The sequence below is a fragment of the Peromyscus eremicus genome, chromosome 5 (assembly GCF_949786415.1).
Source record: "Peromyscus eremicus chromosome 5, PerEre_H2_v1, whole genome shotgun sequence".
NCBI classification, from domain to species: Eukaryota; Metazoa; Chordata; class Mammalia; order Rodentia; family Cricetidae; genus Peromyscus; species Peromyscus eremicus.
Window position 1 is genome coordinate 65389381 of NC_081420.1, and position 17207 is coordinate 65406587.

Consider the following 17207-nt stretch of genomic DNA (forward strand, 5'->3'; position numbering starts at 1 on the left):
CATATTGTGGTTTGTGCTCAAAGCTGTAGGGCTGTACTGAAGGTATCGGAATTTACAAAAACATTGGTGTGGGGTTCAGTTCTTCCTCATTCATTAAGAGCTGTCATCAGACTACAGCTGAATATGGCTGTGACAATTTAATCTCAGTTTCTCAAATTTGTACAAAGTCTCAATGTAAAGGAAGGACTTGGTCAAAGTATCAGACAGCTGGCCCGTCAAGAAGTCATGAGTTCAGGATGGGATGAGAGTCCTAACTGGTAAAACTTGCTAGTTAAACCGTGAGTGAAATCTCCTATGTGGAGAAAAGTATAATTCAGTTATGTAAATGAAACAAGGTGGTTCCTGATCTCCTGGAGGCATCTGACTTGAGGGGAAGTTAAGCGGACCTTAAAACCATTGATAAGCCAGCCATGATGCACACCTATAATCAATCCCAACATTTCGGTGGTAAAGGCAGCAGAAATAGGCTCTCAAGGCCAACCTCAGCTATCAAGCAAGTTTGAGGCTAACCTGACCTACAACGGGAGACCCTATCTCTAAAGCCTGAAAGCCAAACAACCACAAATGCCATTCAACTTCATGCTTGTAAATTTGCTGTGCAGTGTATCTTATTTTCTTAGGGTAACTAGTGTATATAGCTTTCTAATGTGTGAATACTACTTCTACATACTTTTTTTTCTACATATAAAATGAGGGATGCTTTATGTTTGCTTGATTGCTCTTTTTTTTCTTATTGTGACAGAATCTTATTATTATTTCTCAAGTTGGCTTCAGGCTGACAATCCTCCTGCCCCAGCCTCCCAAGTGCTGAGATTACAAGTATGCATCATCACACTTGGATAAAGTTTTTGTTAGATTTTGTTGTTGTTAATCCAAAAGAACTTTCCCCCCAAACAAAGGAATCTCTTTGTATTCTTGACTTCAAGCAAAAGTCTCTCAAAGATGCTCTCTCTTCTTTGTTTTTAAAGCTAACGTAGTACTTGGAAAAGGCATGGTGATCTCAAACAACAGTAGAATCACATTAGTTTTTTAGTAAAACTGGTGAAAGAAAGTTAGAGAGAGAGTTTGCAAGGATTGTTCCCCTGGGAATATGACCTCAGCTTACAAGTGCTGACTCTGTAAGTCTTTGCAGGGGAGACTTTGAAACGTCACAAATCATTTATTTTCAGCAGGCATTGAACCTGGAACTTGGCACATTCCAGGCAAGCACTCTGCCACTAGCTAGACCCTCACTAATAATCTTTAAAAATCTAAGTCATATAGTTGGTGGAAACCTTGGAAAGCACGGCCTACATATATAGTCAGAGTCAGTCCCTTACACTTCAGAAAAGATATCCAGCAAAAGCAGCGGAGGCAGACACAGCAGTGTTCTATGTTAACAGCAAAGAGGGAAATAAAGCTAATATGCCAGCTGACTCAACAGTGATGTTATTAACTATGGAAAATCAATGTCAAATTTATGCCAATTGTTTAGATGAAGTTGTTGTATGATGCATGAAGAGTATAAACCAAGATCTAAGGTAATACTCACACGAGTGAACATTAATACTAAAATAAACCAAGTAAGTGTCTTCCTAATTTTTAAGATCTATAATCCTAAAAGTTGCACATACAAGTCATCAGAACAACTTTCTTAAATGAAATTTCCCATGATAAAAATAGATTACCTCATATTCTACATTGCCTCATATTCTATATTTACTATTAAAGCAACTTCTATTGCATGGGATTGCTTAAGAAACTTGAATTCATGTCAGAGATGGTTGTTTTTTTATAACAAATAAAATGTCAATTTTGCAAACAGAAAATTGACTTAAATAAACTTGAATTTTAAAATATAAAAATAATACTTAGTACCAGGAAAATTAGGTATTAAATATATTCAAACATTTCGCTTATATATAGAGATCAAACATAAAAGCAACAAACAAGATAATAATTTTAAGTTAAGGTTAAAATGGTGCAATGAGAGATATGAAACACACGCATTCATATAACACTGATAGTTGATATGTTACAGACACATGGTGTGATTAGGGGTTTGATTCTGAAAAGGATGGAGAACTTCTAGCTTAGGGTTTTTTTCAGTTGATATGAACATGGAATCATTTATTGAGCTTCAGAACACTTACCTCTAAATAATCTGTGAAGCAGTTTACATCATTTTCCACTTCAAATTCCAGAAATGTGTAGTTCACAGTGTTGCCTTTTGTTGCTTGGATGGTCCAGTTACAGCGTTGATCTTTAGCGTAGGGCTTTGGATAATTTATGCTCTCCAAGATGCCATGGGTTTTATTCACTATTACTACATTGTCACATACTGGAGGAAAAAAAAACAGCCATGAGTGTTAAGAAGAGCTCTTACACATATCATAATGTCTCTGAGATACATATGAAGTTCCTATTTAACAAAACACCAACATTTTTCCACTTTCCCTCTAGATTAATAAATATATATGTATACACGGCATGGCATTTTTATGCTGAAGGAGACTCCATTTAGAATAATGTGAAATAATATTTAGGTGAATTGAAGCATCAAAATGTCATGAAAATGGAACAGCTACATTAAAATAGACATCCAGTTCCTATCTATTGTTGGACAAATAACTTGGATCTACTCTGATCTCTCTGCTGTATTTAGAAACATGTGGTGAGCATTCTGTTTTCTAGCTTCAACATTTAGAAGAAATGAACATTATGATCTTTGAACTCAACAGTTAGGAATATATGGCCTTTGTGAATGGTACATGAGTAACACCTAGAACATCAGCTATCTGTATGAGCCTCAGCAAAGACTCTGTTGTCCCTCAAGTTATTCATCATGAAATTCTGGGTGAACAGAGAGAGCACAAAATAGGAAAGAAGAAATCAAACGCCTCGATTATGAATGATTTTTGAAATATCACAGGTAGGCTTTTCTTAAGATTTTTATCAAAACCACACAAGTGGTTCGAGCTGTGTCTAATCCTGGCATTAAGCACCAAATCTAACTAACTGAAATGACCTGAGCAAAGCAAATGCATCACTCTTCTCCTTGTTTATATTTTTAAAAATTATTTTCTATTTCTTTATTTATGATGTGCAATAAAAAGAAGATGAGGAAACAAACATTGAAAGAGCTGTCTCTGCAATGTGGCTCCTAGACATTTTCTACTGCACACTGAATGTGGTGACACCACTTATTGAGATTTGGGGACATAGCGTATGGCCCTTCGACTTCTTCCTTTGCTGCAGCAGGCACAATGACCAGCTGTATTTTTCTGAAAATCTTCAGGCTACATTTTTGTTAACAGAGGATTTCTCAGTAATATGTTTTGCTTTAGATATGTGTGGGAGAGTACCCCCATAGGCGACGGGAACCACAGGCCTGGTGGCCAGGTCAAAACAACAGTCTGCGTTCCACACCTACACAGGTGGCTCTCACTTCTCACCAATCACACTGTCCGCACACTCTCCAATTTCAAATGGCAAGTGGGTTTGTGTGTGTGTGTATGGTGGGGGAGGGGAGTGGGCAGGAGCTCATGTAGCACAGGCGAGCATTGAACTAGCTACATAGTTAAGGATGACCTTGAACTTCTGACTCTCCTGCCTCTACTTCTCAAATACTGGAATCCTACATACGTGCCACCACACTTAGTTTTATGATGAGTTGGAGATGGAATTTAGAGCTTCACACTAGGCAAGCACTCTGTCGGCTGATCCACATCCCCAGCCTCTGCTTCTATCTGTAAGGACTGATATCGTGTATATAAAAACTATTAGAAGGAAGAAAAAAAAAGAGAGTGGCTTTAATAACCTGATAATAACCAAGAGAAAGCGAGGCAAAGCAGTGACAAATTAAAGGAACTACCACATGTGCAGTCAAACAGATGGTCACCCCATGGAGCATTAAGGAGCTGTTTGCATATAAAATAATGATTGATTTCTGAAGAACAAAGCTATACAGAAAAAACTCAGTATGCCAGGGGAAGGAGGTGGACTAGAAAGGGAATGGGAAGATATGGTCCACAAGAAAGAATGTATCTTCCCCATGCATGCTTCTCTAGTTAATAAAATTAAGGCAGAGGACAGAACCTAGGCTGAGAGGTTAGTTTGTTTGCTGGACCAATGTCTCATTAAAGGATTGTGAAATGTGGCGTGAGTGAAAACCAGGAGTCATTAGAGCATTCCACCACCTGGAGCTGAACTTCAGCCATCTCTAAGTCTCTTGGTTTAGCAGATGCTTTAGTGATATGAGACTGGGTTTAATATGTATGCGTTTTTCCTTCCAGTGACTCCAGAGTTTTCACATAAGAACTCAAGACTAATTTCAAAGGCTCAAACCACTGGTTAACATTATCTGGGTTGTTTCACCGAGTGTGGCGGTCTGCTGGGGGTTCTCTGCTGCTGGAATTTGTACTTACTCTGCCGGTATTTTACTTCAAAGCCACGTCCTTGCTGACCTTCATCTGTCCTCAGTTTCAACAATATGCTGTCTCTACTGGTACGGATGGGAGCTGGTGTTGTGTCTCCACAGAGTTTATTTATCAGATGGGAGCTGGTACTTGGGCCATCGTACACCTTTAATAAGACATTTTGCACATCAGACGGTCAAGGCTATGAATGTAAAGGACTTTTCATTAAAGAAATGGGGACAAAATATATGTATTCTTTAACAAAACAATAGTTCTAAATTATATCAAAGTGTCTCTAAACTTGGGCAATAAACTGAAATGTATGACAGTAAGTAAGTGAACTGAGATTGAAATCTGAACATGCAAAATGAAAGTTCAATACAAACTTTGAGATTATAACTGATATGTGTTGTTTTTTATTCCAAAATGCGTAATTTGAGAAACTTCAGCCCATTTTATTTATAGGATTCTAGAGGGGTGAATTGCAGGAACTATAAAAAGACATAGCTAGACGAGTTGACTATCTCCACTAATTCACCTCAATAGTTCAGTCAATTGTAAGCTTTCAAAACATACATAATAAAGTCATGTAGATTATGCTTAGGACAAGGTCCATAACTACTCAGGATATTTTTACCAAATCTCTATAGCTTATAGTAAAATACCTCAAATAATTAATGTAGTAAGTCATTCAGTACACATTCTATGTAGAAGATTTTAATTTTACCCCATTTCTTTAAGGTTTAACTTTGTTTAAATTTTTTATGTGGATGTTCCTCTTCTTATATCTTGCTTCTTTTTGAATCTTAAAAATATTTTTTAAATGTATCTTGTGCATTGAGTAAGAAAGGAGCATCAGACAGCACAGAGTCTCATTGTACATACAGCCAAGTAATCCAGAGAGCAGCTGGGGTGATGCTCCAGGTGGAAGTCTTGGAATTCGAGCTGGAAAGCACTGCCCTGGCTGGCTTCCAGCCGCCAGTAGCACTCAGAGCTATGGTAGTAGGGCATCGGGTAGTTGGGGGATGTGATCAATCCCGTGGGGGTGGTGAGATTGCCTCCACAGCCTATGAGGGGAAACAGTGAATGAAACATGACCTTTTTTCCTGCAAGATTAAGATTAATCATCCTGCTGCTACTCTGTTCTTCTTCGTATGCTGACCTCTCCATTGCTGGGGAAGGAGCCCGGGCCTCACACAAACTAAGCAAGAGTTCCAACACTGAGACTCACACATCAAGTCTTTAGCTTTCAGACACAAGAACTCATTATGCAGTCCAGGCTTGCCTCAAACTTGGGGTCCTCCTGCCTCTGCCTCCCTGGGACTGGGATTGTAGAGTTCACCACCACACCCAACCTGTGCTCCTCTTTAACCCATGCTCCTGATCCTCACAGAACAGGAGACCATCTAAAGTTCTGCTTCACACTGGCGGACTTTCCTTTTGCCAGTCAAAGTGAGTAATTTGATGAAATTTCCTTGGGAATTAGAGCTTTCCTCTTCCTTCAAAATATATGCTGCTGTTAATATCCAAAGACATTTATAATGTTGGAATTTACTATAAAGAATGATAAAAGTTAACTAGGAAAATTGACAAGGGGTGACAGAGCCTGACAATGAAAAAAAACCAATCAGCTTGGCTTCTCCAGTAAAAAGTCAAGTCTTTGCTACTTACCTGTTGACACTACGTCCCAGGAAACTAAGAAACCCCTCCTTGTATCCACTCTATCACTATTAAACCTCAGCCATAGCTTGTTACTCTGAGAGATGATTCTAGGAGGCAAAACTGAGCCACAATAACATCCAAGGAGTGGTGAAGTTTCATAGCCTCCATCTCTGTGACAGGTACAGAAATGAATGGATTAAGTTACAGTTGGGCTGCAGCATACAATAAACACACAACATATTCAAAGTATGGGGATATAGATGAGCAGCTGATCTCCTCAGCTAGCATCTCCTAAACACTACTTTAAAAAAATCATTTCAAGTTCTCAGGCCTTAGTTCTTCACTGACTAGAATTTGAATGACTTAATAAAGAGTATCTATTATTTATGGCTTGTGTGGCATCTTTATATCAGCTGCAGAGAGAATGTATTTGAAATTCACCTTCTCAAAGCCTCTGTCAAATAGATCAGAGAATACAGAATATAGAATTAGATCAGAGAATACAGAATATAGAACTAGTTATCCACAGTATAAACCAGTATTAATTTTTAGAGAGAAATATTACATATTTCTTACTGATTTTGAAATCTTTAAGATGTAATATAATATATTTGTTATATTTGGAACAATTGTAGAAATAATTATTTTCCTAAGAAGTTTGGGGGGCTTTAAATCTATAGGTTTTTTTTTTTTTTTAAAAAAGATGATTCATTGAATGTTAAAGCCAAGTGCTTAGTTGCTATAAATTAAGAAAATTAAGCTGAGCATGAAAGTTCCCACCTATAATCACAGCATTCAGTAGGCTGAATCAGGAGAATTTCTGTGAGTTTGAGGGCAGCCTAGACTATCTAGTGAATTCTGAACCACCTCAGGCTATAAAGTAAGACTCTTAAACTACCCCCTCCCCTCAAATAAAATTATGTTAGTTTAGTTTGATATGGTTCAATTATAATTTGTTGATTTGGTATCTTACTTTATAGCAAAGAATAAAATTTATTATAAAGTGTTGAAAGATCCCAAGTTCAAAATAACAAGTCAAATATTTTATATAGTTGACTGCCAAAATAATCAGCCTAATATTACTTGATGTAATGATATAAGAATATATATAGATAGGTATATACTAATATACCATTGCCAGTGATATAATTTTTTAAAAATTACATTTATTTAAAGTACAAACAGTAAAAGAAAATGTCAAGCACTGAAATCCACAATTCTAGACTTTTATTATTTAAAAACAAGGTAAGGTTGCTATTATACCAATGATTTTAGTGATATTATTAGAGTAAATGGACAGCAAAGACCCAAAACCTTAGACTGATTTTACATAAAGAATGAAGGTACTTGACTATGGTGGTAGGTAGGTGTTGATTATCAACTTGACACAACCCAGAATCACTTGGGATAGGAATCTTAATGAGACTACTGGGTTGGTCTGTGGCCATGTCTTTGGGGTGTTGTCTTAAATAAATTAGCCAACATGGGAAGAATGAGCCCACTGTAGGGGACACCATTCCCTAGGCAGGGGTTCCTGAGCCATATGAGATAGAGAGATAGAGCTGAGCTCAAGTAATGAAGTAAGCTAGCAAGAAGTGTGTATGCATTCATTTCTTTTTGCTCTTGACTGTGGGTATGATGTGGCTAGCTGAGTTCCTGTCATCTTGCTCGCATGCCATGACAGACTGGAACCTGAAATTGTGTGCTACGATAAAGCCTTTCTCACCTAAGTTTCTTTTGATCAAGGTATTTTATCACAGCAACGGAAATGAAACTAAATGTCAACAATAGTGAGCATCTCATTTCGGAATAACAGTACATCTGCTTCCTTTGCCTAAATAAAATCTGAAATTTATTATAAAATATTTCTAATATGAGAATTTGAAATAACTATCAGGGGCCGAGAAGATGGCTCAGTAGTTAAGATTACTCACTATTCTTACAGAGGACCAGAGTTCAATTCCTAGTATCCACAATGGGTAGCTCACAACCACTTGCAACTCCAGGGGATCCAACATCCTCCTCTGGCCTTCACAGGCAATGCACTTACATGCACACAACCATACCCCCACACATGCATATAAACATAATTTAAATCAAGAAAGTAAAGTCTCAAATAACCACCAAATCTTATACAATTTCTCCTTTTCTTCTATATTTAATTTAAAATGATAAATTTTATATGTCATAATAAAGAACTTAAAAGATAACTTTACAAAACATTCCATGTTTCCTTTAATCTTTTCTGAAAAGATTATTGATGAAAATAAAGGTTATAATGAAATAAAAGCCATACCTGATTTCCAGAAAATCGAAACACTGTTGCCCCGAGCGCTCCTCCAATTCAAAGTTTATAAAATCCAATTCAATCTGTTCATTGAATCCCACTGTGATCCTGTAAGTGCAATCCAAGTTATTGGGGTAATTTCTGGGGTAGTTTGGGGAGTTGATTTCTCCATAGTTATCTGTATAGTCTTCTAAGCATACTGTGAAAAGAAACAGAGAGAGAAATGGGAAACATTATACATTTGCATATGTCCAGTTATGTGCAATGCTTTAATTTGAGCCCTGTACTTGAATTTCAGTAGTATTTTTTATTGTTCAAAGATTTATTTCATTTTTGAAACAATGTTTTTAAAATTTCAGATGCAACCAAATCCTATATCTTAACAATGTGGCAGACATAGTCACATATTTTGACAGAATAACAGTTTTATCTTAGAAACGCTACAATTTTTCTAATTCATATAAGTTACCATAAACATTAAAATTGGGTTAAACTATGCAGATATCAGGGGGGTTAGAAGTAATTCAGTTCTGTACTTTTCTTCCTAACTTCCCTTTATAAATGTATGTATTTATGAGAAATGACCAGGTAGGAATCTTCGCCATGGAGAAGGTATGGGAGACCAGAGCTAGGTTTGGTAATGCATATCTAAAGTTGAAGGGACTTTCCATCAAAGCCTGTCTCAAGTACAGACAGGCCATGGAAATAAGCAAGCCACCGATCTCCTGATCTCAGTGCCCTCATTTCTATGATGGAGATGGTTGCTAACTTTGGGTATTGTGTTAAGAGAATGAGATGATGCAGCTAAAGTATCTACCTTACCATAAACATGTGGCAATAATCATCATTATACTTCAAAATAGAAGGAGCCTAAGAAAAGTGTAATTATGAAGAGTATGTTTAACTATTACCATGAAATGATTAGCAGCCCACCTGGAATGCTGCATCCTAATTAAATAGCAATGGCTCTCCAGTTTGTTTGAACTTTGCCTGTTCAGTCTCTTCAGACTTTGTTCAATAAACAGCCCATCACTCCCTTATGCCCTTACAATCCAAGATGTTTTATAAAGAAAGTCTAGCTTGACTGTGCTATTCATCTAGCTTCAAGTTTCATCCAGTAATGACCTAAATCTAGGTCCTTGGAGTAGACAGAATCCATGACGAAAGGCTGTAAGAAGAATGAGCTATTATATTTTATTGCAAACGAAATAAATGCTGAGGCTGTGTAGTTATATTTCCCTAATTGTTGCCATATATTCATCCAGGATGGGGGGGGAACATCATTGGTATTGGGAACACAAAGACACATATAAAATGTTATAGGCTCTACTATTTATGCGTGTCCTGTGAAGTAACAAACATTGGTTAAATATTTGAACTTACCCTAAAAACTAAGGCTTTAGTTTATTGAGAAGGCTCACAGTGACAGTTCACTCAGAAAGGAAGGCAAGAAAGGAGGGAGTGAGTGAAGGTAAGAGGGAGGGAGAAAAGTTGTCCAGGATGAGAGAGGACAGTATAAGGTATGGGAAGAGACTTATCCTAAGTGCTTCATACCCAGTTATGAAAATTATAGATAAAAATCATCAGACTAATGGGCTGTAAACGGAATTTAGGACACAGTGTTGCTGAAGTGACAAAACTAACAAACTCATGAGTCCACACACAGTTTAGTGTCAGCCAGTTATTCAAATGTTTAAAGCAAATTGTCTCTCCAATTAGAAAACAAATTAGTTAATATTCACCCAAAGAAACTAAAGCAAAAAAAAAAAAAAAGTAAACAGGACTTGAGGAGTACCTGCTGTGAGGACTACAGTAGTGAGTCTGTCCAGGTGGGCACCCCCCATCCCCAGCTGCGTGTGTGTCCTTCCCTCAGACCCACTTGCACTCTGGATCCAAGGAAATCCGTAAGCAATAGAAGACAGAAGATCGCCACTCTACAGTCAAAGAGAAGACCAGCTTCATGCCCCAACTACCGGAACTTTTGAACAAGCTCTCAAAAGAAACAAATTAAACAAGTAATGCACTAAAAGAAGTAACATAGATAAGAACTGAAATCAAGTAAAATGGAGTAGAAATAGAGAAGGAATAAAAGAGGAAGAGTCACTACAGAGTCTCCAGCCAGCCAAAGAGCAGACTCATGTAAACAGTGCAAATAAATTTGATAAATTTGTTCACAGCCGCAAACTGCCATAGCTGACTCAAAAGAAACTATTAAGATCTTCCATGGCCTCGATCCACCAAAGAAATTCAATCTGTCATTAAACACCCTTCTACAAAGAAAACAAACAGTGTACTCAAACAGCCCCTGGTGATAGTCAAGCAAGTTAAGGAAATATTATACTACTCAGGCTTAGGACACCCTAATTGTCATGCTAGAATCCTCATCCAATGACTGAGGGAACCGGATGCAGAGATCCACCGCCAGGCCCCAGGTGGAGCTCCAGGAGTCCAATTGGCGAGAAAGAGGAGGGTTTGTATGAGCGAGAATTGTTGAGACCAAGATTGGAAAAAGCACAAGGACAAATAGCCAAACGAATGGAAACACATGAACTATGAACCAGTGGCTGAGGAGCCCCCAACTGGATCAGGCCCTCTGGATAAATGAGACAGTTGATGAGCTTGATCTGTTTGGGAGGCATCCAGGCAGTGGTACCGGGACCTGTCCTCAGTGCATGAGCTGGCTGTTTGGAACCTGGGCCTTATACAGGGACACTTGGCTCAGCCTGGGAGGAGGGGACTGGACCTGCCTGGACTGAATCTACCAGGTTGAACTCAATCCCAAGGGGAGTCTTTGCCCTGGAAAAGATGGGAATGGGGGTGGGCTGGGGGGAAGGCGGCGGGGGGGGGGGGGGGGGAGGACAAGAGAATCCGTGGCAGATATGTAAAATTAAATTAAATTATAAAATAAAATAAAAAAACAAGGATGGACTCTATGATAATGTAATAAATTAGGAAAGAAACAAAGATATTACATTATTTGGCTGATATATAAGAAGGCCATATATACAGAAATAATATAACTGTGGATATGAGGATCTGGGGAGAAGTTGGAAGATGTTGTAAAGGCATACAATGTAGGAAGCCTGTAAGATATGGAAATCTATCAGTTAATAAGATTGTATATAGTGATGATTTCTAACAAATGAATAAATTTAATTGATCTTACAATTACTCATATAAAGACACACACACACACACACACACACACACACACACACAGACCCCACCCATTGAGTTATCTCTCCAGCCCTATAATTTGTAGTTTTTCTACAGAGGGAATGTCAACCTAGACTAGTGAGAGATTTAAAAATATGACAATTAAGCACTATTTTCATTCTAAGGACCAACACACTGGTGAGTGTGCATGCACACACACACACACACACACACACACACACACACACACACACACACAAACCCAGAAGAGAATTGGTGGGCTATTGGCACACACAAACATAAGAAAATATTTAAGATTTACTAGAGGAAAATATTTTAGAGATTAATAAATTTGAAAAAAAAAACTTTTCGAAAAAATATCTGAGCATGCAATATCAGAAATTTCCGATTGAGGAATACAAGCAAGGGAGGAAGGGAGGCCTGACCACTGCCCAAGGTGTTCCAAGTCAAGCTGGCACTAACAGCCGGCTGACTGTCCTGGGCCTTACTTTCAATCTACAGTAAACAGGACCTTCAAACATGAACGCCATCGTTCATCATGCCATTTTGTAATAGCTTTTTTTTAAAATGAACTATAAAGACGAATTCAATCAGATCCATTTGAATTGCTCAGTAAAAGTTTACTCTAGACCTTAATCAGAATTTCTAATTGAACTCAGATACCTGAGTTTATAACAAGACAATCTCCTCTTTCTGAAGTATTTTTAAAATGACCATTAGAGTCTGAGAATGCTGCTCTTACCCCATTTAAATTTAAAAAATAGAAAACAGATTGCTCTCTGCCCATTTCTTTGAAATAAATTCCCTGTGGCCCTCTTGGCTATCCCTTCTTAACTTCATGCATTCTCTTTCCAGGCTCATTCCAAGATGCCCATTGAAAACTAGCACTAAATACTCACTGGGGTGTAAGAGGGAACGAAAAGAATGGGAGATCCCAGTGGATTCACCTTTTTATACTTATATTTGTTCATAATATTGTGCTTTGGACCAGGTTTAGCCACATCTCTGGATAATTGTGAAGCTCTTCTCTTTGCAAAAAGTAAGAAACATTCATCACAGTTCTACTGTAGCCCTGTGACAATAGAAATGGACTACATAGTGAAACCTGGTTGTTTAGTTTGGCTCTTAAACAAGCCAGCTATTTATTCTTAGATGACAGAGTCAACATTCTAGATTGAGATCTCCCTCATTAAAAGATTAATTGGGGTAGACTGTGCTTTGTACTTTATTGACACATCATAAAAATCAAATTCAATCATGTCTACTGAGATTGTCAGATTTTGTGAAGAGATGCCTAACTTTATATGATAACTCTGATACTTTTCACTCTTTTTTTTCAACTCCACAGTTTTAATAAATGAATCAGGAATTAGTTTGAAAAATAATGGAGTAATTGTGAAATAGATATTATTTAAAGTTTAAGTTCATTTCTGCCCTTGTTTATACTTGTAAAGTTCTTTCTTATTAGTTCTATATTTAATCAGTGGATAAGTAATAGATGTTAATAGGATATGATTATAACTTAAATGGTAAAGTATATCAACTATATTACCTCAATATCCAAATATTTTCTACTTCATGCTAGTAAATGCTGCATGTTATAATTGGTGGTAAGGAGTTGTTAGGAGTTTCTACCCAACATCATTACTTTTGTTATGTCTTTCATTTTGATCTCCCCAGGCACATTTGAATGAGAACTACAGCTGCATGCTTAGAGAGGGAGTCAGAATATGAACAAGAAGGATCTCCTTCCTCCCAAACACATATTTAAGGGCTGACATCATAGCCTTATGGCAGAAACTACAGATGGAAGTGTAACTGGATTCAAATCAGGAAATTTTGACTCTATCAAATGAAGACAGGGCAGATTCAAGGGGAAATGTCCAAGGGCTGTGCTAAGAAACTAGACATCAACAGTTCAAACCATCATCATCACCCTAAAACTAATGTCTGCCAGAGGAATAAAATAGGTTACAGGCCAGTGGCTGGTGTCCTCTGGTGCTTTTATCTGACATGATTTCAGTCTACAGAAAATACCCAGAAAAAGATGCTACCTGAAGACGAGAGTGCTCACCTCTGTCCTTCCAGGCAGCAGCTCATTTCATCCAGGCTCCTGGGACACTAGTCAGCTGCCTGGCTCCCACCCACTTAACCCCCATTCCAGTCTCCTGAGCCAGCTGTGCCCTGAGACATACTACAGGGCCAGCCTCAGCAACTCATGCGATCCAGCCGCCCATATGACTTTCTGGGTCCCATCATCCGATTGCTATGTCAAATGCTGTGACTGTGTTAACCAGTCCTCTGAGTTCATCCAGCAAAAGGCAGACACACAGTGAACAGTCAAGGGGCAGAGAGGATGTGCTCCCTTGTCTGTGATTTCAGCTCTGTCTGGACCAAGGGGGTGGCGCTGAGGTAATGACTAACACACAGGGAAGCAGGGCGGACAGACTGCAGTTGTTCCTCCAGTGTCTCCTGTTTTAGCATTTGATTTTTCTCATCTCTCATTTCTTTTCTTTCCTTTGTTCTTCCGGGTTAGAGGGTTTGGGAGGGATTGAACCCAGCCATGCTTTCTGAGCAAATGCTATAGTTGAGCATGCTCTACTCTATTCTCTATATCAGTTTTCCTTCCTGTCTAGGTTACCTGTTGCTTTGTCGAGTTTTACCTGCATCGCATCTTTCTGAACAATTTTATTAAGTTGTAAGTTTATTATCCCCCTCCCCAGGTTATGTTAATGGCTCTTGCCTGTCGCTTCCCTTCATACTGCCTTCCAAGCTGGTGTAGTGTTAACACAATAATTTCAATCATTACAGAACTTTGTTTCATTTTGTATACTGTTACAAAGATCTCCATGATATTTGCAGGCGGCACTGCCTGAATTACATGTTATTTAAGATACAACTAGCTTATTCATGCAGCAAATTAAAATTATGTTCATAGAGGATCAGAGCCAGAAAACATTTCAAAGATCATCAAATCTAATCTTTTAATTACACAGATGAGGAAATTGTACCCCACGAAGTTCAACTGACTTACTCCAAATCTAATATTCAGTGTGGTTTAGGGCTAAACATATGAAAGAGATGAAACTACAGTGTGGAAAATTGTGCACACACTGTAATTTCCTGAGAAATCCACTTTGGTCTTTGGCTGTTAACCACCTGAACAAGGCCCAGTGAAAATGTCAATTACATAACAAAACACACTACTCTTGAAATCCTTGGGCTGTGACTCCCCATGTGCTTGGGCTAGATAGTGAGCTCTCTGCCCCCGTGAGTTCCACCAGCGAGGAACATACACAGGTCCCTTCCACTCTGAATTTCTAAAGTCATGCTTCCAGAACACAGAAGTTGGACTACTTTTGCCTGGATCAAAGCACAGTGACCAAACTCCCTGGAAGAGAAGAGAAAAGCTGGCTAGGGATTCTGAGTGGGAGAACTTCTCCTTTATTTATTATGGGAGTAAGGGCTATAGAAAATGGCACCTCAAAGATGACTGGACACAGACTATCAGAAAGATAAGTCCAGGCCCAGAAACATTCCCCAAGCTGTGGAATGCTTGGCAAGTAGAGGTACCATGTGCCTTCTGTGGATATGCACTGGATGCTATTTTTCTCTATCAAATATTTTTCTAAGTATGCTATAAAAATTAAGGCCCAGCAGGCAGCAGTGGCATACATCTTTAATCCCAGCACTCGGGAGGCGAGCCAAGTGGATCTTTGTGAGTTTGAGGCCAGCCTGGTCTAGATGCAGGACAGGCACCAAAACTACACAGAAAAACCCTGTCTCGAAAAACAAAAAACAACAACAACAACAACAACAACAAAAATTAGGCCCGGAAACCCTAAAAAGGCACACAGCTCATGTAGCAGCATTACTCTATTTTTAATAAGGTGGGCATTGTCTTTATACTTTATTCCAGGTAAGTATTTGTGTGTTTTAGACATTAAATCCCTTTTGCAATACAGAAAATGTTACCTGATGATGCATTCATTGCTTCATACTGTATCGAAAAGCCTTCGTGGGCAAGAGCAGAGTCAGACACAAACATGACCTTTATTGAGTGGGAACTGCTAGTAAGAGAAGGTGGGATGGATTTTCCACAATATCTGTTCCAAAGAAAGAAAGAAAAGATACACAGATTTTTAAACGTTTAGTAAATTTGAACTAATATTCCCAAATTTAGGACATGTGAAGATGAGAATGGGTTGTTATCTATTTTCTATCACCCTTGAAACCAAATATATTTCAGTAACATCATAAACACACTTGTTCATGATTCCCTAACTGAAACAGTTGTGTGTTCAGCTCAGTGCTGAACACAAATGGGAGGTTAAACAGGGGCAGCATTAGGCCGCTGTTAGCACACTGAGGAAGTCATTCATGGGACTGTAATAAAAGGAATCAATGTACTCTACACTCATCCAGCACAAGCCCTAGCCAGCCCTGTCACTTAGGGGCATCATGACTTTGGACACATAGCTCAATTGTGCTACCCCACTTTTTCTGTCGACTTCACACACTTCTTAACATCTTCCTCAGTTAATATATTGCACATAAGCATCAAAAACAGTGTCTGGTTAATGGTCTGTGGTGTAAGCTGTCTACTGTCTTTAAACAGCTAGCTTATGGAGAGGTAAAAGTGTCATTAGTAAACCATGTGATTGTTCCTTCAGAACAGAGAAAGTTTGCTCGGAAAGTCTATTTGAGTAATACCCAAAACACAACTACAGTAATGATGTTATGCCATATTTTATCTTGAGAAACACATGTAAGAAGAAAAGGCTAGAAAAATAGAAATCTCAAGCCAATGCATGCTTGGAACCAAAGAGAACAAAATAATACGGAACAAAAATAAGCTAAAATATTGAGTGTGAGAAATATGAGAATTAAAGAAGTTTGATATAGACTAGCATTTTATTATCAACAGAGAATTACCATCTTAATAAGACTGAAGGCAGATAAATTAATAAATATATGCGCACACATGGCCATGTATCCTAAATTGGAACATGATCCTTAAAGTTTATTCCCCTTAGGAAAAACTGCATTTTTTGTCATGGTTAAAAGTACCCAGATACTACTTTAAAAAAAGAAGAAAAAAATTTAAAAGAGGAAAGACTGAGGTAAGAAGCTAAAGAAGGTGAGAGGCAGTAAACACAGAAGGAATAAATTTAGAGACTAACTTAAAAAGAAAAATGTTTACAAAGTTAATAGATAAAAAGAAAAGAAGATGTAATAAGACATTTAAAAAGAAGTAATCAGAGGAGGTTGGAGAGATGGCTCCGCAGTTATGTGTACTGACCACTCTTCTGGAGGATATGGGTTCAATTACTAGCATCTACATAGAGGTTAGTAACTAACTGTAACTCCAGTTCCAGGGGATCCATTTCTGGCCTCTGTGGGCACCATCCATGTGATACAGAGACGTACATACAGCCAATGAACTGATACACAATAAATAAATAAATAAATAGATAGATAGATAGATAGATAGATAGATAATTTAAAAAGCAACCAGAACTCTGCTTTCAACACAAACATAATAATAGAGGCTGGTTTTAACTTTGCATTAAAACATCTGAAACCCTAGGGGAAATGTATAAGTAGTTCTCAACACACCAAATATCAAATAAGAAAGGGAACCCCTCAAAAATGGGAAATAAATTAATTAAAAGGGAAATTGG

General features: G+C 38.0%; 1 protein-coding gene across 2 annotated transcripts in view; it reads right to left on the reverse strand.

Annotated features, from left to right (window-relative positions):
- The window catches only part of Cubn (cubilin), a 233806-nt gene that overhangs the window by 166435 nt on the left and 50164 nt on the right, over positions 1-17207 (reverse strand). For both annotated transcript variants that reach the window (XM_059263605.1, XM_059263604.1), the window contains exons 22-27: positions 15499-15629; positions 8356-8545; positions 6069-6229; positions 5283-5464; positions 4407-4563; positions 2133-2320 (exon numbers count right to left, since the gene is read on the reverse strand). In XM_059263605.1, coding sequence (XP_059119588.1) covers positions 2133-2320; positions 4407-4563; positions 5283-5464; positions 6069-6229; positions 8356-8545; positions 15499-15629 — 1009 coding nt within the window. The remainder of the gene's footprint in view (positions 1-2132; positions 2321-4406; positions 4564-5282; positions 5465-6068; positions 6230-8355; positions 8546-15498; positions 15630-17207) is intronic.